Source organism: Anabas testudineus, chromosome 24, assembly GCF_900324465.2.
Source record: "Anabas testudineus chromosome 24, fAnaTes1.2, whole genome shotgun sequence".
Classification (NCBI taxonomy): domain Eukaryota; kingdom Metazoa; phylum Chordata; class Actinopteri; order Anabantiformes; family Anabantidae; genus Anabas; species Anabas testudineus.
In genome coordinates this window covers 15149511-15171526 of record NC_046632.1, presented here as the reverse complement: position 1 = coordinate 15171526, position 22016 = coordinate 15149511, and the positions used below count along the sequence as shown (strand labels likewise).

The 22016-nt window shown below is 38.6% G+C and overlaps 2 protein-coding genes and 4 non-coding genes across 10 annotated transcripts; 5 read left to right on the top strand and 1 right to left on the bottom strand.

The window, feature by feature from the left end:
• The first annotated feature begins 790 nt into the window (after window positions 1-790).
• Window positions 791-7833, top strand: LOC113149705 (microtubule-associated protein RP/EB family member 3-like). Of its 5 annotated transcripts, XM_026341939.1 has the most exons (9): window positions 791-895; window positions 3947-4012; window positions 4494-4621; window positions 4708-4853; window positions 5074-5233; window positions 5332-5373; window positions 6320-6456; window positions 6769-6921; window positions 7040-7833. In XM_026341939.1, exons 3-9 carry the CDS (start codon window positions 4501-4503, stop codon window positions 7106-7108), a joined length of 828 nt encoding a protein of 275 aa, XP_026197724.1. In that variant the 5' UTR covers window positions 791-895; window positions 3947-4012; window positions 4494-4500; the 3' UTR covers window positions 7109-7833. The 5 variants fall into 5 exon arrangements, with proteins under 5 accessions (XP_026197724.1, XP_026197721.1, XP_026197720.1 ...); XM_026341936.1 differs by lacking the exon at window positions 5332-5373 and having other exon boundaries at window positions 4497-4621; XM_026341935.1 differs by lacking the exon at window positions 5332-5373.
• Window positions 7834-9541: 1708 nt separating this feature from the next.
• Window positions 9542-20498, top strand: tmem214 (transmembrane protein 214). The gene is made up of 17 exons (XM_026341909.1): window positions 9542-9787; window positions 12939-13132; window positions 13548-13698; window positions 13865-13999; window positions 14370-14452; window positions 14710-14815; window positions 15856-15937; window positions 16253-16354; window positions 16887-17028; window positions 17336-17427; window positions 17575-17623; window positions 17762-17869; window positions 18255-18372; window positions 18469-18565; window positions 18783-18951; window positions 19045-19196; window positions 19383-20498. Exons 1-17 carry the CDS (start codon window positions 9637-9639, stop codon window positions 19507-19509), a joined length of 2058 nt encoding a protein of 685 aa, XP_026197694.1. The 5' UTR covers window positions 9542-9636; the 3' UTR covers window positions 19510-20498.
• A 217-nt stretch (window positions 20499-20715) lies between these two features.
• trnay-gua lies at window positions 20716-20804 on the top strand. Its single transcript is given in 2 exon segments — window positions 20716-20752; window positions 20769-20804. It is a non-coding gene; the product is annotated as a tRNA-Tyr (tRNA).
• A 305-nt stretch (window positions 20805-21109) lies between these two features.
• Window positions 21110-21182, top strand: trnaa-agc. Its single transcript has one exon. It is a non-coding gene; the product is annotated as a tRNA-Ala (tRNA).
• A 269-nt stretch (window positions 21183-21451) lies between these two features.
• Window positions 21452-21524, bottom strand: trnaa-agc. The gene has a single exon. It is a non-coding gene; the product is annotated as a tRNA-Ala (tRNA).
• Window positions 21525-21891: 367 nt separating this feature from the next.
• Window positions 21892-21964, top strand: trnaa-agc. Its single transcript has one exon. It is a non-coding gene; the product is annotated as a tRNA-Ala (tRNA).
• The last annotated feature ends 52 nt before the right edge of the window (window positions 21965-22016 follow it).

The window sequence follows — 22016 nt, the reverse complement described above, 5'->3', positions numbered from 1 at the left end:
AATGTTTTCATACTTACTCTACAAGTAGAAGTACTACATCAGATTGTTGAAGTATATGCTCTAAAATGTACTTTAAGTACAAAAGTACCAGTACTCCACTATAGAATAAAACTCTCTTAGCACTGATCTGAAGTAAAAGTAACATAAAATGGACATGATCAAAGTACATCAAAATTAACTTAATTACAGCACTTCAGTAAATGCTCTTATATGATTTACTTTTTAGAGTAAACCCTGAATAGTTTATAAACACACTTGCTTCCACTTGATAATTATCTCTATCTTTTGGCCATTTTATTCAGTATGTACCATCCATCATACTCCTCTACATGTATCTGGTTTCTGTAGTAAAATAAAACGCATAAATGTAAATATAATATAAAATGTGAGCTTAGAGAAGTCATAGTGTTATTAAATGAACATATTAGGTACTTGAATGTGTTATGATACTTGTGCTGCACAACATTTCATTTCCAATACTCTACTTTTTACTGCACTGCATATATCTGTCGTACTACAGAATTGAAGATGTTGCAACGTTTAAAAGGTAATGCACTGCAAATAATGAAGTTAGAATTTAAGGTTTCGGGTGTTTACAGCAGGTGAAACGTCCCATACAAAAACACACGCAGCTGCGAAGTAGTAAAACCTGGTGAAGTATAAGAAGCAGGTCAGGGCCGCACTCATCCCGAGTGTCGCACATTGTCTCCATCATGGCTGCTCAGCGGAGCCCAGTTTCCCTAAATCTAACGGGACAGTGCTGCAACTGGCCCCCGCGCATGCCCACTGCGGGCGGCTTAGGTCGGCGCATTCTCGCGCAGCTCGCCGAGGCAACAGTCGAGGCGATAGCAACGGAAAGCTGCTCATCATTCAGAGAGGCAGTGCGAGCACTTCGGTGAGTAAAATCAACTCAGCTTCACTTAAAATGTGCGTCTTCAAGGGTAAAGTTGGGCTAAATTAACGCTTGAGTTGATTTATACGTCGGATAAATAGTTGGAACGTCCCGCGGTGTTACGGTAATATGTGTGTGTATTATCGAAAAGGCCTCCAGAGGGGGGTAACGTTAGCCTCAAAAAGTCCCCTTTTCACTCCCACTTGTTTATGTTTTCATTTCGCTAAAATCGCCGTAGTTGGGTTGAATTAGCTGAAAAAGCCTCTAAATTTAACAGCAACAACCAAACGCCCACGGAACTCGACAGCCGGAGTTAGCAGCGTTAGCTTGGAGCTAGTAGCGTTAGAGGCAGTGAAACGTCAACTGTCAAAACAGCAGGCGACACCGGGCCGTGAGGTCCGGTCCGTCCCGCACAGGTGGTTCTAGATGTGCAGACATGTACCTTATAACCTCGTTATATGAGGGACATGAAATCTGTAGAACTAAATAAAAATGATCAATCTACCAAAGTACTCTACTACTAGGATGTTGAGCTGCTTTATTGAATACTCGAGAGATAAACACTTTTTGTTCTCACAGTGAAATATTATACATTTTTTAACATTAGGCTAGGACAAAATGTATAAAATGTTTTTAAAAAAATACGTTCAAACCCTTTAAAAACATTTAAAATAGGATGTATTGCAAACTCTTCTAAGCTAGAAGCTAGAAAATCTACCTTTTATTAATGAAGCTTGGTTAAATTATAAGTTTACATGAGGTACTTGTCTTGAGTTTTCTCATTTCTTGATAATTATCAAGAAATTATTAACATTTACAGCATTAGATCTCTGTTGTAGTGTTACTACACTACATTTCAGAGGAAACTATTGCACCTTTTCACTACAATACATTTAAAAATAAAAATTGTACTAAATTTACTACACTATATTACAGAGCTGTATTACATTTATTGCATTTTTCTGTTTTCAGCATAAGTTAGTTGTGAAATATGATCTGATCTGCAAGTCACATTACAAATATAACTACATTTCCGAACTAATAAAACACAAACACTTCATCATTCATGGCTTAATTGAACACATCCATTAAACCCACAGAGTTATGGTGCTAAAGTTATGGTAACTGTTTGAAACACCTTCAGCAGCAGTGGATTAGACCTGCACAATGTTCAGGAGCAATTTTGGACCATTCTTCCTCACAGAACTGCTTCAGCTCAGATATAGTCGTAGGACGTCTCATGTAATTCACAGCATCTCTGTTGGGTTGAGGTCTGGACTCCAAAATGTATACCGTGTGTATTTTGCATCTTCGAAGTCATTTTACTGTAAATGATGGCAGCCAGTCCCAGTCCACAGGCAGCAGAGCAGCCCCAAATCATCATGCTCCATCCATGATGCTTCACCTTTGGGGTGGTGTTTTCATGTTGGTTTTCTTGTCATGCCATACGTAGTGTGTGTTCTCTCCCAAAAAACCATTGCAGTGTCCCTGAAGTTTACCAAAGACGAGCATGGCTCTACACAATGCTGTGAAAAAGATTTGTGGATTGATTAAACTAAGGCTGAATTGCAGCACTGCGTATAATGGAAAGTTAAAGTTAAAATGTTTATGATACTATTAACTCAGTGATCTTCAGGTTTGGGCTGTAGGTCAGATAAAGACATTTGGAGTTTGGTAATCGAGGCATTTCTTGATATCTTCTAATATATTACAAACCAAAACAATCAATCATTGACAGAGAGAATAATCAGCAGGTCAGTTCACAGTAATAAAACAGTGGTTAGTTGCAGTCTAATGCAATGTCATTAAAATTATGTCCATGTCAATAAGACACAACATTTAAATGGTGCTTAAAAATTAATGCTTTATTAATAATAATCTAATAACATATAATACGTGCAGAGTAATTACATATTGGATATAGCACTAACAGAGGCCACATGTACTTTTGATAGTTTTAAGTACATTTTCATAATTACACTTTTCATTTTACTTAAGTAGACCTGCTCTTAAAACCAGGGCTGCAGCTATTACTTATTCTCATTATTAGTTAATCTGTCTAACACTGTCAATGTGTGTGTTAAATGTCTAATTTACAAGTGGCCAGAAAATAGTGAAAAGGTATTTTAGTTTTAGATCATGTCATGTTTTTCTTTATCTGAGTAACACTTCAAAATCAAAACACATTTTACTAACATACTAGAAGACGAATCATAACAGTGTTCACATGTCAGTACCAGAAAAATTTAAAAATTAAAATTAATTTAAAGGATTAGTTAAATATACAAGTTGTCGCTGATTCATATTTTGTTGTTCATCTGCTCTATTATCAGTTGATAATATAGTTAGTTAATAGCCAGCACACTCTGTTGTGTCACTGTCACACTGGGTTAATTAGCTACCAATGGGCTGTTTGTTTGTCACATATGTAAATGAGATGATAATGATCAGATTGTTGTTTGTACTCATGTTTGTGTAATTTTCTCCATGTGTGAAACAAACAATCACAGTACATAATCAGCTCTCAGTGCTGGGACTAGTACAACCGTTAGATTTACCTGCGACAACCGAGTTACGTTTGTCTGGGGGACTGTGTGAGGAGCTGAACACAGGAAGTCATTTTCAGCACAACATCCTGAATAGTGTTTATTTTGGAAATGGTCAGTTCACAGGAAATGCTTGGTATTGTTTGATTTTTTGTTATCACAACGTTTTGGTGGGATGAACTGAAGCTGTATTGGTTTTATGCCAGTTGGAAACTTCTGCTGGGATCTGGACTGCCTTAGTGACCTGTGATGGGTTACATCATGTTGGACCTGGGCTAAAAGGATTAACTGAGGCAGAGATTAATGACTTAGAGAGTGTAATGGTCACTGGCTGCTAGTCTAGGTGACTCTGTTTGTAACCCTGTGGTGCTCTTGACCAGGACACTACACTGTTTGTTGCCTTTTAAATCAGAACTACAATCAATATGTTTCAAGAGGATGTACAAAGACAGACACCAGCCGCTGGTTGCAGGACTGACTTCTCCAACATGTTGGTTTCTCTCTGCAGGTCTTTCTCTAAAGTGGTCCAGCACAACCTGATTTGAACGGTTTACACTAAACAAATACCCAGCGGGTAAGTAGAGTGTGGAGTCCTACACTCTGAGGTTTATTTTTAAATATTGTGTGTATTACTGGTCATAAATTAGTTTTTATGGTCGCCTTTCTACTAATGCATACACTGATGTCATTCAATGTTATTCTATCTACTCTAAGGGTTAGTAGGAGTCAGACATTGTGGACTGACTCTCAAACAGAAGTCAGCCGTCTCTCAACATGGCTTATGTCCTCTATCACGTTGACATGCAGAAATACTATAAAGGTTTATACAAACAATGTTAAACAATAAAAACATTGGGTGATTTCTAGCTGACAGGCATGATGGACAGAAGACCAAGTAGAAAATAGGAAAGAAAAGTCAAATAACAAATTAGAGATAGTTGAAACAGTTATGTTTCGACCATTATGTCTGTGTTGTATATTTAGGAAACCTGTAAACACTATGTACAGCATACACATTCTCCTTTGCATGCCTGTTAATGTGGGTTTTTGTGAAGCAGGAGGATGGCGGTGAATGTCTACTCCACCTCTATGACTATAGAGAACCTTAGTCGTCATGACATGTTGGCATGGGTCAACGACTCTCTACAGCTCACCTACACAAAGATCGAGCAGCTCTGTACAGGTGAACACATGTCCAGCTTGTAATAAATAAAAAATGTAGCTGAAAGTTAAGCACTCAAACGAAATATGTGTGTGATCTGTTTGTAGGTGCTGCTTACTGTCAGTTCATGGACATGCTGTTTCCAGGGTGCATATTATTAAAGAAAGTCAAGTTTAATGCTAAATTGGAGCATGAGTACATCCACAATTTCAAGGTCCTACAGGCAGCGTTCAAAAGAATGAATGTGGATAAGGTGAGAACCTTCACACAAACATTGGAACATATTGTTCATCATCAAATTGTTCCCTATGATGTGTTGGGAACGAGTTGTTAAACAGCAGAGTGGTTACAATCTCAGTGTCAGAGTTCCCCAGAATAATTGTTCATATTTATTAATTTACTGCTGTGGTTTAAAAATGTTATTTAATACACCACTGAGAGGTGTCTCTCTCTAACTCCCCTTTTATTTCCAGATCATCCCTGTGGAGAGGTTGGTAAAAGGGAAGTTCCAGGACAACTTTGAGTTCCTTCAGTGGTTTAAGAAGTTTTTTGATGCCAACTATGACGGGAAAGAATACGACCCTCTACTGTCACGGCAGGGCCAGGAGGGGACGCCGCCTCCACCTAACCCAGGTACAGCGCACGCGCGCCCAGTCAGCTGTGTTGACCACAGAGGCTTAATTCCAGTGATCTCACCTCTTCATGCAAACATATCCCCACCTCTAACCCAGGTGAATCCATTCATCACAAACCTAAAAGACCTGCTCGCTCAGGTAACATCCCCACCATCAAGCATGTGTGTGTCTGTCCATGCTTGCAGAGTGTTTCATACTGCAAGTTACGTTTGGATTGGTCTGATGTGACGTTCTTTGGACGCTGCAATTCTGAGCTTCTGTGCAGCTACCACATTTCAAACAGTATCACCTAGTGTATTTTTACACTTTTATTTTGTTTTGTTTTTTTTTTAAGTTTTGCAAAGAGTCCAAAGACCTAAAACAATCTGTTGCTTCCTTCACAGGAAAGTCTGCTTAGAATTGCATTTATTGCCTGAGGGAAAAAAACAACATAACACAAGTTATCAACTGCCATCATCAACTGTCTCATGCTCTGTGTAGAGTTTGGTTGTGAATTATAATGTTCAACTTTAGTGACACAAAGAAAGGGCTAAAACCCACTAAAAGACCAGTATTCTTAAAGGTAATAAAATCAAATACATGACAAAGAAATCCTAAAAGGGTGAGTCTGTGTGTTGTTTATGTCTTTGTTTTGATGCTTATGTTTGTAAAGAAGAAAAGTAACTTTGTCGTTTTAGGCCTGATGCTAAGGAAGTGAAGGTGTTGGTTGAGGCTAAAAGTCATTTTAGCTGCAGGGCAAGAATTTAAATTTTTTGATGTGGCATAGCAGTGAAAACCTTTATAAAAAAACAACTTTTTATAAAAGTAAAATAAAAAGTAAAGTAAGATTGATCACAAGGAATAAAAACTAAATAAAGCACAGAGGACATCAATTCATGATTAAAAGAAAGTGTCAAACTCTACTGTGCATTAAAAGCCAAAGAAAATAAGTACGTAAGTAAGCAGTGATTTAAAAGCTGCCAGGATCGAGGCTGCTCTAATATTCTGGGGTAAACTATTCCATAATCTTAGGGCTGACACAGCAAGAGCACAATCACGCTGCCATATGTATTTGCACCCTTGTTGACTTGTTTCTGTCTTTCAGGCCCCATGAGAACATCTCCCACAGCACTGAAGAGTGTTCCCACACCACAGAGGCAGATCAACATAGCAGCACCCCGTAGGACCACTCCTGTGACCCGTAATGGAGGAGACTCTGAGCTCATAGAGCTCAACCAGCAGGTACGACTACTGCTGATCAGCTCAGACATTTGGCTGCTTCTCAGAATTCCTATGTGAAATCCGTTTCATATTCTAAGTCCTTTTTGGCACAGGAAAGGTCATGTAGGGAATATAACATGGGTCCATGAAGAACACTCATAAGTTAGAACAAATTAATCACTTCATGGTGAGAATATGTTTAGGTCTGTGCCACAGACCAGTGTTGTTTGGATTCTTGCTGAAAACTATTGACACTATCTTCTCTTTAATTTCGTATGTATTGATGTTGATTATTAGCCCTGCTGCTGTTCATCTCTTTCTCCCTGAATGCAGCTGATGGATCTGAAAATGACTGTAGACGGACTGGAGAAGGAAAGGGACTTCTACTTTGGAAAGCTGAGAGACATTGAACTCATCTGCCAAGAACACGAAAATGATAACCACCCAGTCCTCAGCAAAGTCATGGACATACTGTATGCTACAGAGGTAAATAAGATCATATCACATACAGTTTTTGTATTGGTGTCATCACTATCAGTTTCCAACTGTTAGGTGTAAAGTTGTTCTCAGCCTTCCCCACACTGACCCAGGTTTTCTTCTGCAGGAGGGATTTGCGCCACCAGAAGATGAAGAAATTGATGAAGGAGCGCAGGGAGACCAGGAAGAGTTCTGAACACCCCCTCTTCTCTCCATCATCATCAGTTTGTTACCCTCCCACCTCTCACCATTTAACCTACCTGATCATTATTTCATCCATCCCTCTTTTGTTCCCGTTTATTTTACTTTTTAAATCTACCCTTACTTCCCCCATCTTGTCTGTGGCTGTCCATATACATAATGATGTTGATGTGCAGCCTAGCTTCCCAGACTCTTACTAGCAAAGGACACTTAACCTGTCGGGACTAGGACCCAGCTGCTTGTCTTGACTTACTTATTCTAACCTGCTACCAGAGAGGACAGCCGCACTACAAGGCTAGCTTAGCCTGCTAGTCTGTCACAAGTCTAAGGTTAATAACATTGAGATTACAGAGATTGAGCACTGAGCCTGGAGCCAACAGTGCTATGAACCTGTCTGTCTGAAGAGACAGGTCACTTTCCCTCACCGTGCACTCTGATTGGTGATCACACAGACACACACATGCATCAGAGTTCTCTGCAGAGTTTATATATATGAAACAGCACAGTGTTTTCCACACAATGTGATCAGTTTTAGGTTATTTTGGCTGGAAATTTCACGGTGGTGAGATTTTAAATGGTGTTAAACCCCTCAATAGGCCTGAGCATGCATATATATTTTATATGCATATTATGAAGCGTGAACATAATTTAATCTAAAGACATATCACAGACTTTTAAGCACTCACATGTTCCTGCATAAAAAGGTCATCATTCCTAAGTTAAAAAAAAAAAAAAACGCCACACTATATGTTTTATTCATCAGATTGTTCCACCAGAGGTTTACTCATGAAACTGTCCTGACAGCTTATTTATGAGACAGCATGATGTATTTATGTTTTTATTTATTTATCTTATTTTAATCTGCTCTATTCAGTTTCTAAAAAACATGAGGTTTCGGATTTGGTGAAATTGAAGGACTTGCACTAAATGTAGCGAAACAAACCGACTGAGTCGAACATGCAGTGACTGGCTTCAGCCAGGAAGATACAGGAAGATGCAATTTTATATTTGTAAATTTGTTTTAAAGAGTGTTTTTTTTTATTTGCATTGGATTCCTCAATGGCCAAGTCAGAGGTGTCAGTGTGAAAACTATTTCTCAGACTAAATTCTATGAATGAACAAATATAAAAATGAAAGACTACAGACAGACACTACTAAATACTAATGTTTGACTGTGTTAATTGAGTTAAACATTTTAGCTGCTACTATTACTCTTCTGTTGCCGTATTCAATAGAGTTTTGTTGCATAGCGTTAAACGCCGCAGCTGCCAAGGAGCTATGGGTGTGGTTTTTATGAGTGTGATTTGGCATTAGTCGGACCCGAGAGAAGAAGACATCAAACCTTTTGTTACCATGGCAGCCATGTGATAAACCTGCATCATTTGGAGTAACTGCTGGAATGAAATAAAGCTCAAAGGTTCAAGAAAAGTAACAAATGTCGTCGTTGTGTGTGATATAATATTTCTGTATTATATTTTGTATAATATTTATCAGTTGCTGTATTATCTAAGTCACTATTAAGCTCTGCCAAACTATTCTCATCACACAATCACAGCATAGTGCAACTAGTTTTCCATGAAAATATTTGTACTTAAATATTTTGGGACTAAGGAAGAAATGAATTGCCAATGAAACAAATGGACAATTAACTTGCTCAACAGTAACATAATTACCCAGTTGGACATCTACAGTTGTCAGTGGTTAAGCTTATGCTCATGCTGAATGGAGGATGTCTTGAGAGAGATCCAAGAGGTTCGTGCCAAACATTAAGTGCCTCTTTTGAGAAACACTGCTGCCAACACTCACCATCTGTTCTACAGATGGCAGCCAGACAGGAAACTGCAGCGCGTCCATGATTTAACTCGACCTGGCACTTGTCAGTCAAAAAGTCAATAACAGAGCTTTTAGTCTAGTGTAGGCTTTTAAAAATTTTATCTAAATTATGTCTGACTTCTAATTTAAAAAAAGTGTTTTTGTAAATTTTGACTGAAACTAGGGCTGCAAACATGATTTACAATATCATTTGGTGTTAATTATTAGAAAAGTGAAAAATCTTAAAGCCACAATCATTATTTTTTATGTTAGCACCCAGTTATTTTCATGTTTGCTATTGCATTAGTAATAATTTTTAAAATAATATTTGACATTTGAAAAGGTGGAAGAGGAGAATCTTTAGAATTTATACTTAATATTTGACACATTAATCATTAAATGACCAAATTGGGACACAGCTGTTATTCTTTTTTCACATAATAATCAGTGTTTAAATTAAAAATAAATCTAACTTTGACATTTATGTAGATATACTTTTAATTTTAAAACTTTAATTTTTCACTTTAAACCTTTAAAATATTTTTATCGACTTAAACACGAAAGTTAACGGTCCAACGCGTCGTCACTGTGACGTCATGCCGACAAAGCGACGTGGCACGCCGACGTTTAAATGATCAGACCGTTGACGGAGCCGTCGTCCTGTTTCACTCCGCACCCCGAGCTGTCTAACACCCTTTGTGGACCAGAGACATGGCTTCAAATAATGGTTCGGCCGGTAAATGGGAGGTGGTGAAGAAGGGAAAGAAAAGCAACAGCTCAGGAGCAGGGAAGAACTCCGCTGACAAGAAAACCGGCAACGGGGGAAGGAAAGCCCTCGGCGAATCGAACCAGCCATCCAGACGTAAGTGAACATGGCTCTCAGTAGACTCCTGTCTGCTGAACTTAACTCACTGCTGAAGCTCAAAGGAAAGGATGGAGGCACTTGTGTGTCTCTAACTGTGCGCTAAACTGCCTCCTTAACTGAAACTCGTTGGTGTCTTAATGTTGCTAAAGATCAGGGTCACAACTGTCATACGATTTGACAAGCTAACGTTAGCTAGCTTAGCTACACGCAGAATCTCCATTCATAATTTGATGTTGTCCCGTTTAGGGTTGAACTAATTCATCTGGTGGCCGTACTTTAGTTTCCCTGTCGGTATATAACTTTAACAATAACAGCTAACTGTCATTTCTGCCCTTTTAGGTTAACGTTAGTAGCTTCTGCCACATAATGCAAGAAGTTGCTATCCAGCTAGCATGTGCAGTTAGCTCGCTAACAGCCAAGCAGTGTGTCAACAATGCTATCGTCATCTCTGAGGAGCTGCATCTCTGAAGCATGTTACCAGCTTCGTGACATTTTTAGACTTTCTGCTGCAGTTCGTACTCGTTTAAGTGCATCTTAAAGGTGCTCTCACATTGTAACGTTAGCTAGTCAGATGATAAGTGCATTTAGCCCACAACCACTTAGCCTATGCTACAGTGACAGCTGTCACGTCTGAGTGATCAGCTGTCGATTTGTAGTTTTCTGAAATTACATCTGTGTAGTATCTATGTGAATGGTAACGTCAGCTCTGCACCTGAATTTGCAGAATTCAGTGTTTTACAACTTTTCAGTGGTTTGCTGTTCAGTGAAACTACTGTAGGGAAGACATACTAAACACACGTCTATAAAAATCTCAGTTTGACTGTGTCATGATTTTTTGGCCTGGCCTAGCCAAATTATCTGAAGACACTTCTAGTAAAGCTAAAATATATATACTTTAGTACATCTCTCTTTTTTTGTGGCTTGTGTCCATTTGTATGTGAGGTATCATCATCACCTCCTGAAATTTCAGTGGCGTAAACTTAAGATTTATACTTTACTATAAAGTTATATATATTTTTTTGTTTTGTTTTGCAATTGTCCGTCTTCTTCCATCAACTTCTGTTAAAGAGCAGTATTCAGCCACTTCCCAGCACTTCTCTCTGGTAGGTGTGGGGACTGTCTCCCACATATGGGGCTAGACCTAAACCAAGAACAATGTAATTACAGACTAGTGATGGATCCTTTGCTTATACATTCAATGTACTTCATAGCAATTACTATCAACTACCAGTTCTTCTATCTTCTCCAGGTAAGGCTGCAACTGAAGTAATGGGTAACAGAAAAGATTTGACCTCACTCATCTGCTGTTATTTGTTTATGTACCAGTTTAGCTTGTCCAAAGTCTTTCTGATAACATTAACTGTGGGTGTGCCAGTGGGGAGGTGTTGTAGTTATCAGAGATTTAATTCATAGTGCTATTGACAGACTATACCCTGGACCATTCTTTCACATCTAAAAGTTTGTGGAAGCTTTCCTGAGCCTCACAAATGATTAGAATTCCAAGAAGCGATCAGTGTATTAGCCCATGAGCATGAGCCTTTTTGCTAAATCTCAGCTTGTTCCTCAAAGGCTTCCAGTGCTTTAATCATGAGACCTTTTATGCTGAGTTTGTGGTTTTGACACAAAATTATACTCAACCTCAAGTTCAGCTTCAGCCTTTTATATCTGTTAGAGCAGGCTCACAATCATGGTGTCTCAGCTGGAAAGAAAAATGTTGGCCATATAAAGTGATGTCTTAATATTTTCTTACAATTGTTGATTAGATTTATTATAGATTTATTATAATATTTCTTAAATGACTTTATCAGACAAGAGTACAGAAAAATCCACATATAAATGAGGAAGTTGTTATAGTTGAGTCAGTACTGAATCCATTTGGAGAAGTGTGAGACACGGTGATGAAACATGTCCTCTCTTTGCGTCACTACTTTGCTGTGCTGACACACATGCACACAGACCAGATATAGATTTAGGTTTCTCAGCAACATGCACAGCTGAATGATCAATGACCACCTTATGACACCTGTTTGAAGTTAGCTTATTAGTGGGTTTCACTGGCAATCTTCTGTACAGTCATTTGGTCTCAAAGTTAAATACCAGAAATGTCTTTGTTGCATGAATAGGGTGTAGTACCTTACTTCGAATTATTTTATTAGCTTGTGGGTCATTGTGGACATAAACTGTTGAGATTTTCAATATTTAATATTGTTCATATTTTGGAAACATCCCTTGGAAACACTTAAACCAACTCTGAATTGATTCTAATACCATTTATTATCTGTGTCTCCAGAGTCTTAGCAATAGTGTCCCTATTAAAGCTAATAAAACTCCAGGAGCCACACAGTTGCACTAGGTGACATATTTATTAATTACAATAAACAACATTATATCATGACTTAATTCCACATACTAGACAGGACCATCTTATTAGTCAGTGGCTGAAGTTAGTCCTCAACAAATACATAATTTCTCCAGTTCGAGTACATTTTATTGATGGTGTAGTGCTACAGTTGTGTCATAAAGGTACAAAGAAAAGAAAAAGGCTATATTTGTATCTGCCATGGGAAAAAGCTGCTCAGAGAGCCACTGACAACAAAGGAAAGTAAGGTGGTATTGCTGAAACCTTTAGTAATGACATTTGTTGATATAAAGTGAGATATGGAAATGTAAAATATGTGGTTGTGTCAGTTTCTAATATTAGTATACAAACCTAAATTATTCAGTAGTGGGAATCTCAGAACAAAAATATTTGCATTGGCCATCAAAATGTAAATTTAATCAAGCTCTCACATGGAGAGAAGTTTTAATTCAGTTAAACTCTAAGTAAATTGTTTACAAATGGGGTCTTACATACAGGGTAAGACTTGGAATACTGATGATGTTTAACTCTATTTCTCTGTGGATTGTCATGGGTCTTGCATGAAAATTGTCTTGGATAATTACAGTACATTACACAAGCCTTGGTAGGAGGGTGGAAATGCCCTCGATGTGAGGGGAGTGAGCAAGAGGGAAGAGAATAGACACGATCTACTTGATTTTCAGGACACAGAGAGGATAGATGTCTGTGTTATAAAGGACCATTCAGCAAAAGTACAGTCTTCTATATCTGCATAACCGTGTCTCACCACAGCTGTCTTGTTTCCTCCAGTGCCTGTAAAGATGTCAGAGACTCTGTATGACGGCTTTGAGAAGATGGGGAAGAAACAGAACAAGGAACAGGTTCCACCACCAGCTGAGCCTCCAAACAAAAAGCCCTCATCAAATAAACCATCCAAGAAATCGCACTCCAGCAATACAGCCACCCCCGCAACACACAAGACCCTCGAGGAAGCCTTCAAAGCTGTGAGTGATTCATAATTTTATAGCTTCTACTTGATGGACAGAATTAAATTTAATTATATATTGGTGAAAAATGTTTAGGTTCAAATTTGTTCACAGTGTAATAGCATATTTGAATGACTTCAACAAAGCTGCTGTAATAAGTTCATGAACAATTTGGCATTATTTAAAATATTCTCACTAACATTTTAGATTAAAACTAATTATATGTTTCCCTCAATACTGTTAAATACATTATAAATGACACATCCTTGTAAAACCTCCTATATCTTCATATAAACACACAGAAACAAGGCTGCATTGTAACATTCTCAAGACAAACTATCACATGCTGAAACACAGTCTCGTCTTTGCACAAAAGATGTGTTGTTTCTGCGTATACAGCCTTGATGTTTTCCTTGCCCCGCTTTCTCTTTAGTTGGACATTGAGGATCTGAAGCAGCAGTTGGCTCGCAGCCAGACCCTGTTTCCAGAAAACCCATCAGTGTGGGTCAAAGACCTGGCAGGATACCTCAACCTCAATCTGACTGCACCAGAGACTGAGCCCACACTCAGCAGCTACACTCACGGTCTGTCATAAACATGTTTTATTGTGTTTTACCCCAAATATTCAGAACCATGCTGTGATTATTCAACATAGCCTTTTTAGATTGAAATTGCACGTAATAATAGTTAATGCACTGCTTATTTATTTAAATCTTTCTGCAATGACACCTTGTACATTTTGTATCCCAGACTACCCGTACTGCCTTATAGGGAAAGAGCTGAGAAGCATAATCAAAGGTCTCATTGGACGTTGCAGCGACATTCTGCCAGATTTCTTCGACCACTGTGTTTACACTATGCTCAGGGAGCTGGACAGACAGTCAGGTAGGTGTAAACTCTTACACAAAGGCATGGAAGTGGTTTGGGTATTATCTGTCACTGCTTTCACTGTTGGCACAGAACTTGACCTGCTCCCTTCTGCAGTCCTTCAAGCTTATCAGTAACTGGAAATGTAACTTAATGTCATTAGTTTTAGATATGTTTATATAATAATGTGAAGCATATTTATCCCTAGTAAACAGCAGACAGTTGTGAGGTGACAAGGCATTAGTAGAGGGATGGTACACAACAAAGATAACAAAGGTCAAACTGTTCCAGGGATGATATTGTTACACAGTCAGGGCTTTACGCTTTAGCATTAAAGATCAGAAAAAACCTTGAAAGATGCCCAACAGCTTTTTCTGTCTTTTTCTAGGAGAACCACTGCATGGCTACAGAGTTTGCATTCAGGCAATTCTACAGGACAAACCCAAAATAGCCACTCAAAACCTGCCAGAGGTGAGTGTGTGTCTGACCTTGAAGCCTGCAGATAACTCGTAGACTGCTGTTTCTCTGCCCTTGTCTGCTCTGAAAATATTAAGTAACAATCCAAATTATTTAGTTTGCAGTCACTTTTTTTAAGATGAGCAGTAACCAGTCACTATGTGTACAGGCAGATAATTTTTTGTCAAATGTACTGGAACGTGTGTTTTGCAATAACCTTGAAATAATGATTCTGTAATACCCTCCTCTCCCCCCTTTTTCTCCCTCTGTAGTATTTGGAGTTATTGCGGTCAGTTCAGAATCGCCCAGTGAAGTGTTTGACCATCATGTGGGCTCTGGGTCAAGCAGGATTTTATGACCTCAGCCAAGGACTAAGAGGTAAAAGACACTTACTGAAGAGTTTAAACACACTGCCATATGCAGCTCAGTAGTCTTATTTTTTGGAAGTTCCACAAAAGTTCCATTGTTTGTATCAATAAATTCTCACATTATCTTCACATACGATGCTAATTTTGCATCTAGACATCACTGCTGAAAATGCTGGTGCATTTACAGTGATGTTAATTAATGTGGATTGTCACTGGAATAAAATAAACTACAAAGTTATGTACTTTCTTTGTCTGTGTGCTCAAAGTATTTGCTTGACCTCAGGACTGTACTCTTCCTGGTCAGTGTTTCTCCTTTCTTCCACTTTCCCAACAATCTGTTGAAATTCTGGGGTGAGGGTTAATGAAGCCATAGTGCACGTTTTAGTACAGAGTAACATGTCCTCTTCAACGACTGCTTCTCCAGATCTTTCACTGGTGGAGAATGAGCACTGAAGTAGGTGTCAGTATGTGGGCATGAGAGGATGCGTTCTTAGATTACATAACAACTTTTATAATAAGGTTACCCAGCAGCAGTAGATTGCCTTTAAGATAGGGAAAGTAACAAATGACTCAAAGCTATAATGAAAACTCTAATGTTATCATCATTTGTTAAGTAGTTAACTATTTCTGGCTCATGCTGCAGACTTTGATATGGGAAATTGCACAAGAGGTGATTTTCAGCGCAATATTCAGTGACAATTGGGAAAAATGATGTGCTCAGTCGTGAATGTCACAACAGAAGACGGCAGATGGCATCTTTACAGATTTTACTGACTTAGGGGAAATAACAGTGTAGAAATATGTGGTAGTACAAAAAGAAATGCCTCTGGAGCCCAGAGGCTCTGAAGCACTGTGAAGGATGCTGCTTCACTTTTCATTGCGCTAGATAATTGTTGTGAAATCATAGTGTTTTGTTTTAACTTTCTGCTACTTAGATAATTATTAACCATGTGTTGCCTGTAACTTTTTGGCAAAGTGTTGACATATTTAATCCCAGAACTAAAGATTTTTCCATTATGAAGTGATTCACATGCTTTAACTGTGTTTCAGTGTGGCTGGGTATCATGCTTCCTGTCCTGGGAGTGAAGTCTTTGTCTGCGTATGCCATTGCCTATCTGGAGCGACTTCTCCTGTAAGTCTAAGAAATATGTGGCTCATTTAACTTCAAGCTTTGGCTGTTTGTGCTTTACTTTTGATAACACCTATGTGCAGTATCCACATGCAAAATGTTTTCAAATATTGTCTTTCAAACAGTAGAATATCTTTTGCATTTACCTGAAAGCATAATAAAGATAATCATAAACAAATAGACTTAGAACCCTGGTAATGCTGCGTATCTGTGATGTTGCTCTTTGGAAACAGTGACTATGAAACCTTTAGGCTCTTTACACAACAATTTAAAACATATAACTTGAATCCAATGTTTTTGTTGTTCTTCTTTTTCCAGACTTCATGCAAATCTGACAAAGGGATTTGGCATCATGGGTCCTAAAGAATTCTTTCCTTTACTGGATTTTGCCTTCATGCCCAAGAATGCCCTGTCACCAAGGTGAATGTATACTAATGCAAACTGTGCTGTACTGTGTTAATTGTTAAATAATCCCATGTCCACATTTACCTGATTATTGTGGGTATGAGTTGTTACAGCTGGCGACAAATCATTATTCACAAACCACAGCTGTGAATTTTAACATATTATATAAGAAATGAGTCTAGTTGATCATCTGCTTTCAGCATTTTTGAAGAACAAACTGTGCACAGATTAAGGACTGTCTTACATTTACATTAAGACTGTGTCATTATGACGTCATGACATGACATGACATATGACATGGTTTCATTTAGTTTGAAATATAAGATTTAACTTATTTACCATCTACTAATAATGACATTTGGCAACGACTGGACCCCTTATCAATCCCAGAATGCAATGTGCTAGCTGACATATACTTCTCCTTCTTGGCTATGATGTGTGGTGTTTCTCTGTGTATGTGGTCATTTAGTCCTCAGCTTTGGTGTGTTTTTATTGTTGTTTCATCTCCCTGTTAAAAAGTATTTAACACCTTTTTGTTTCTGTTCAGCCTGCAGGAGCAGCTCAGGCGTCTGTATCCTCGACTTAAAGTCCTCGCATTTGGAGCCAAACCTGAGAGCACGCTGCATACATACCTGCCATCGTTTCTGTCCAGAGCCACACCGCATTGTCCAGATGACATGAAAAGAGAGGTAAGAGCCACACAGTCCAGGAGGAACAACATTTGTGTGTCATTGTTGCATCACAATAAAGTTGTTTTAATCATGCAAGTGTTGCTTGGGATTTCATCTATTCAGACTTTGTCCCTTGCAATTGTAACTAGGTGAGGTTGTGCCCAGAAATGTCACTTCTCTGAATGACATCACTGTCAAATATCCCTATTTCAGTTCTGATCATTTAAAAACATCAACCATTTTCTGGAGGGCATTGATAATCATGGATCACAGATTTTCTGTGTGCAATGTGAACTATCTGAATCACTGTTCTCTCTCTGTGCAGCTGCTCAGCAGTATGACAGAGTGTTTGTGTGTGGACGTACAGAGTCTTGGAGTGTGGAGACAACTCTACACCAAACACTTACCGCAGTCCAGGTGGGTTATACACACCTATATAAACACCATATAAACACCTTTAATTCATTTTCCTGTTGAATATTCTTTTAATTATCTTTTTTAAATGCATTTTATGCTAATATTTGGTTACTAAAATTGCTCTTCGTTGCTCTTTTCTAATTCTAGTTTGTTGTTGAATCATTTATTGAAGTCCTGGAACATCCTGCCACCAAAGGTAAAACTGCTGCCGTGACATATGAGAGTTTTTAAATCAAGCCTACCTTAATGAAGCAGAGAGACTGCAGGATTAACAACTTAAACCCTCCTTGTGTCCTCTTGTACATGACTGTTGTACTTTGTTTTCAACCGTCAGCTGCGGAAGAACCTGGAAGAAACAATCCAGTCTTTCCGAGTGACCAATGAGGAGATGAGAGACGCCACTGAATCCAAGGACCTCCAGGATTGCAATAATCTGTGCCAGGTGAGACAGTGTTGCTGTGAAAGCTGAAGTTAGCCACTGAGCACATTTGATGCCTGACTTTTCATTTTAACAGTTATTGAAAATTTAATAATAAAACCAAAATGCATTTTACTTAGTCCTAATTTAGATGACAGTTTTTTTTTTTTTTTTTTAATTGAAATATTGTTTGAAAAAAATCTTGTATTTCAGCAAGATAAAGACCTTAAGACCTTATTTTTAATTTGGATAATAATAAATCAGGCCATATAATGAACTGTTACTTTTTATTTAATTGCTTAAAAAATAAACATAAAATACAGTAATCAAATGTGAAAAGATAATTAGATTACTGATGTTTCTGAATAAAACATTTTATTATAATTGTTCTCTTTCTCTCTCCCTGCAGAATCTGCAGGTAAAGATGCGCGGTCACGGGTTCCCCTGGTCCAAACTTCTTCTGGTTCTACTTGTGTTTGCTGGCGGCTTCATTGCCCATGACATCAGATCTCACGGCTCCTTCACAGGTTGTGTTTGTAATTCATCACAGTATCTTTAAATGTACAGCAGAACCTGCTGCTTAATTTATTTTATTGGTCTATAATGATTCTCTTGTGTTTCAGATTCCACCACAGCCAGATATCTGCGCAGCTCAGGGGTCACAACTGTATCTCAACAGGCATGGGGCAAAATAACAGTTTACTCAAAACAGGGCTTTGGGTACGACCTCACCTTCAAACATTATCTTTAACTACTAATATATGCTAATATACATTTGATTTTATAGCCACTGAGTATATTATAACATAGCTAAAGATTCAAAATACAGTAAAATTAGTGCACTGCTGTTTAACACTAAGACTAAAATATTCCACAACATATTGTACATTAAACAGTTAAACACGTGTGTTGATTCAGATTTTTGCATTTTCTGCAGCTGGTTGGAGAAAAACACCCCCTATTATTACTCTGAGTGTGCACGGGTTTTGAAGCCTCTAATTGAACAAGGTTTGGAAAAGGGAAAAGCAGCAGCCATCTTCATTTCTGAAAACACCACACAGTTTATTGTGTGGGTCAGAGAAAAGACGCCACTGGTCATAGAATGGGTAAGACTTAAAGAATCATGTCTAATCAAATATGATAACAGAAAATGTGTTTTCATTGTGACTCACGTTTTACTTCTGTGTGTTTTTGCAAAGGTGAACACCAACACTCCAGACAGTGTGTTCCAGGCGGTGGCATATCTGAGGGAGCTCCTCCTCTTCATCCATCAAAACTACATCCTGCCAGCTCTGGCCTCCACATCTAACCTGATACAGCGAGCATGGACCAACCTACAGGACTCTTGCAAGTCAGTACTCTGAGGCTTTCACTTTTATTTACTCATTTAAATCCCTGCACGTCTTGCACTCTGTGTTGTGGAATTAATTTATAATGGAAGATGTTCCTAAAATGTTCAGTAAGGAGCACCAGTGCTAATGATGGAAAAACCTGGAGCTGTGTTTTTATATCTTATTTTTCTTTCTTGTTCTTGCAGCGGCGAGGTGTCTGTATCGTGTCTGCAGGGCCACGCGTTGTCTTTCACCAACTCAACGTGGCAACTGCTCCAACATACAACGTCCGCCATCAAGACGTGGGCTCAGGAGCTGCTGACACGAGCATGATCATCATCACAGATGCTGACTAAGTCACACACCCACAATATACACAGGAAATTAAATACATACACACGCGCTGACCCGGTTTGAGGCTGCCTTTCAGTGTGCCGGCTCCTCTCTAAAGCCATGATTGGACACTGTGGGGTCGGACAAACAAACTCTCTTCTATCTCGTTTTGGCTAAATTTTTTCACTCTGTTTTGCTCTTGTATAGATGTTTTTTCTACCAGTCTTTTTTGTCGTATCTCTCTCCCTCCTTGAGTTTTCTATTGCAAAATTTGAGCTGTTGCTTTAACCTGTGGGTTAAACAAATTCTGTAATTTATAGAAAATGTAGGTTTGTAGATGATTTATAAATCCTTTTTATTTAAAGATATATCTAAAAAAAAAAAGTGTTATGTGAAAACTTGGTAAAGAGCAGGGAAAAGACCAAAAAAGATATTTCCACTTCTCAGATGACCACTTCATGTTCCACATTTAGTCCAGCTCACTCTGTAGTGATATCAGGTGCAGTACGGTTAAGTGTGTCTGTCTTTAAAGGAAAGGGTGACATCTGCTGGTGGATTGACTCCTTCAGGATACAAGAGTCTCGCTTCAGTCTGAAAGGCTGATTTATTCCTGCTGTCTCTGTCTTGCACATCACCTTTTCTTTGTTACTTCATTGTCTCTCTACTGCTTCTCAGTAGTTTGACACCTGAACTAAAATCAGCTCTGCAGTTGTGTACCCACACTTTGAAGGCTGATGATATTCTGTGTGTGTATGTGTATGTGTGTGTGTGTTTGGGCTTATTCTCAATAAGGGGATCGTGACTAACTTTGTGCCAGCATCGTCATGTACACCAAAATATGCTTAAGCAGAACCCCTCCTTGAGAAAGGCCAACATTTCTGACCACCTGATTCAGTCACTCGTGAAAACAAGATGTTTTGATGGATATGGGAATGACTAATGTCTTACTTTGTAATGTAAATGATTTATAATAAAGACTTCAGCCCCATTCACTCTTTTTGATGCTTTTCACCAATAAGGACAATAAACAATGCAAGTACGATGAGGCAGAGCTGGGAAATAGTTCAGTGTTCTGAAACAAAAAATACAAAACAAGTTGCAGGACGAATTAAAATATGAAAATAAGCTAATCTACTCTGCTATGATCATAGTTTTCCTGTCCCACGTGTAGCTGTTGTGACATCACGTTGATAAGCGCCTGCAGCCCCTTCGATAGCTCAGTTGGTAGAGCGGAGGACTGTAGAGTTGAGTTCAAAGACATCCTTAGGTCGCTGGTTCGAATCCGGCTCGAAGGAGGTGTTGTTTTTGTCTTTGACTCCACAACACGCCATCACAAAGTTAAGCTAGCTGGTGTCGAGCTAGCACTAGCAAGCTAACGTCACTGGGTTGTTCCCTCAATGACGGGGTGAAAGCTAACAAGCTGTTAATTAGATGTTGTACATTTGTCTGTCTGACATAGCGTTTGTTAACTGACATGTGACTTTAAGTATTATCAATTTAATTAAAAAAAAAAAAAGTTTAGTTACAGTAGTTAAAAATCTTCAGTGTATTGTTGTTGTATTAGAAAGTATTTGAGATGACGTCATGTGTCGTGCGAGTCGGGGGATTAGCTCAAATGGTAGAGCGCTCGCTTAGCATGCGAGAGGTAGCGGGATCGATGCCCGCATCCTCCAAAACATTTCTTTAATTTTAATCAAAAATGTGTATTTCTCCTTTTTTTTAAATCTTAAACTTTGAATGCAAGGTACTAATGAGGCAATGAGAGAAAACTGGTTAAAAAAGTAAGGTGCTGGAGGGTTTACTGTGTTGTTTTAGCATAATCCATAACTTAAGTGCGTCTGAATTAGCTTTAAAAAATGCAGTTCTGTCTGTTTATTCAGCAACACGTGGCAACACGTGGTGTTTCGTCCAAGTTGTGTTGTTTAACAATAAAAAGATGTTTTGGAGGATGCGGGCATCGATCCCGCTACCTCTCGCATGCTAAGCGAGCGCTCTACCATTTGAGCTAATCCCCCGTCGTGCTTTGCGACCGTGACGTCATTTCACATATTGCCCCACATGCCGAAGGCGTCAATGAAATTTTTTTTTTAATTTCTAATAAAGTCACTTGTTCTAATATAAAAGTCAGCTTATTTATTACACGTGATGTGGAGGACGACTCTGTCTCAACAGGTCTTTCGCGGTGAGTGGATTTGCTGAATTAAACTGCTCTTTAATTTTATACATTCGTGTCGTAGTTGTTGTTGTTTGGCATGAGGCTGAGTTAAAACGTTGAAGCCGTTAAGGTGAAACTTCTCCTAGAGGTAATATTAACAACAATGTTGTGTACACAGGGTTTATTATACCTTAAAATTAATACACCCCCACACGGCGAAGCATGACGGGGGATTAGCTCAAATGGTAGAGCGCTCGCTTAGCATGCGAGAGGTAGCGGGATCGATGCCCGCATCCTCCAACTTTATTATTATTATTATTTATTTTTAAAAATAGCACAACATGGACAAAAC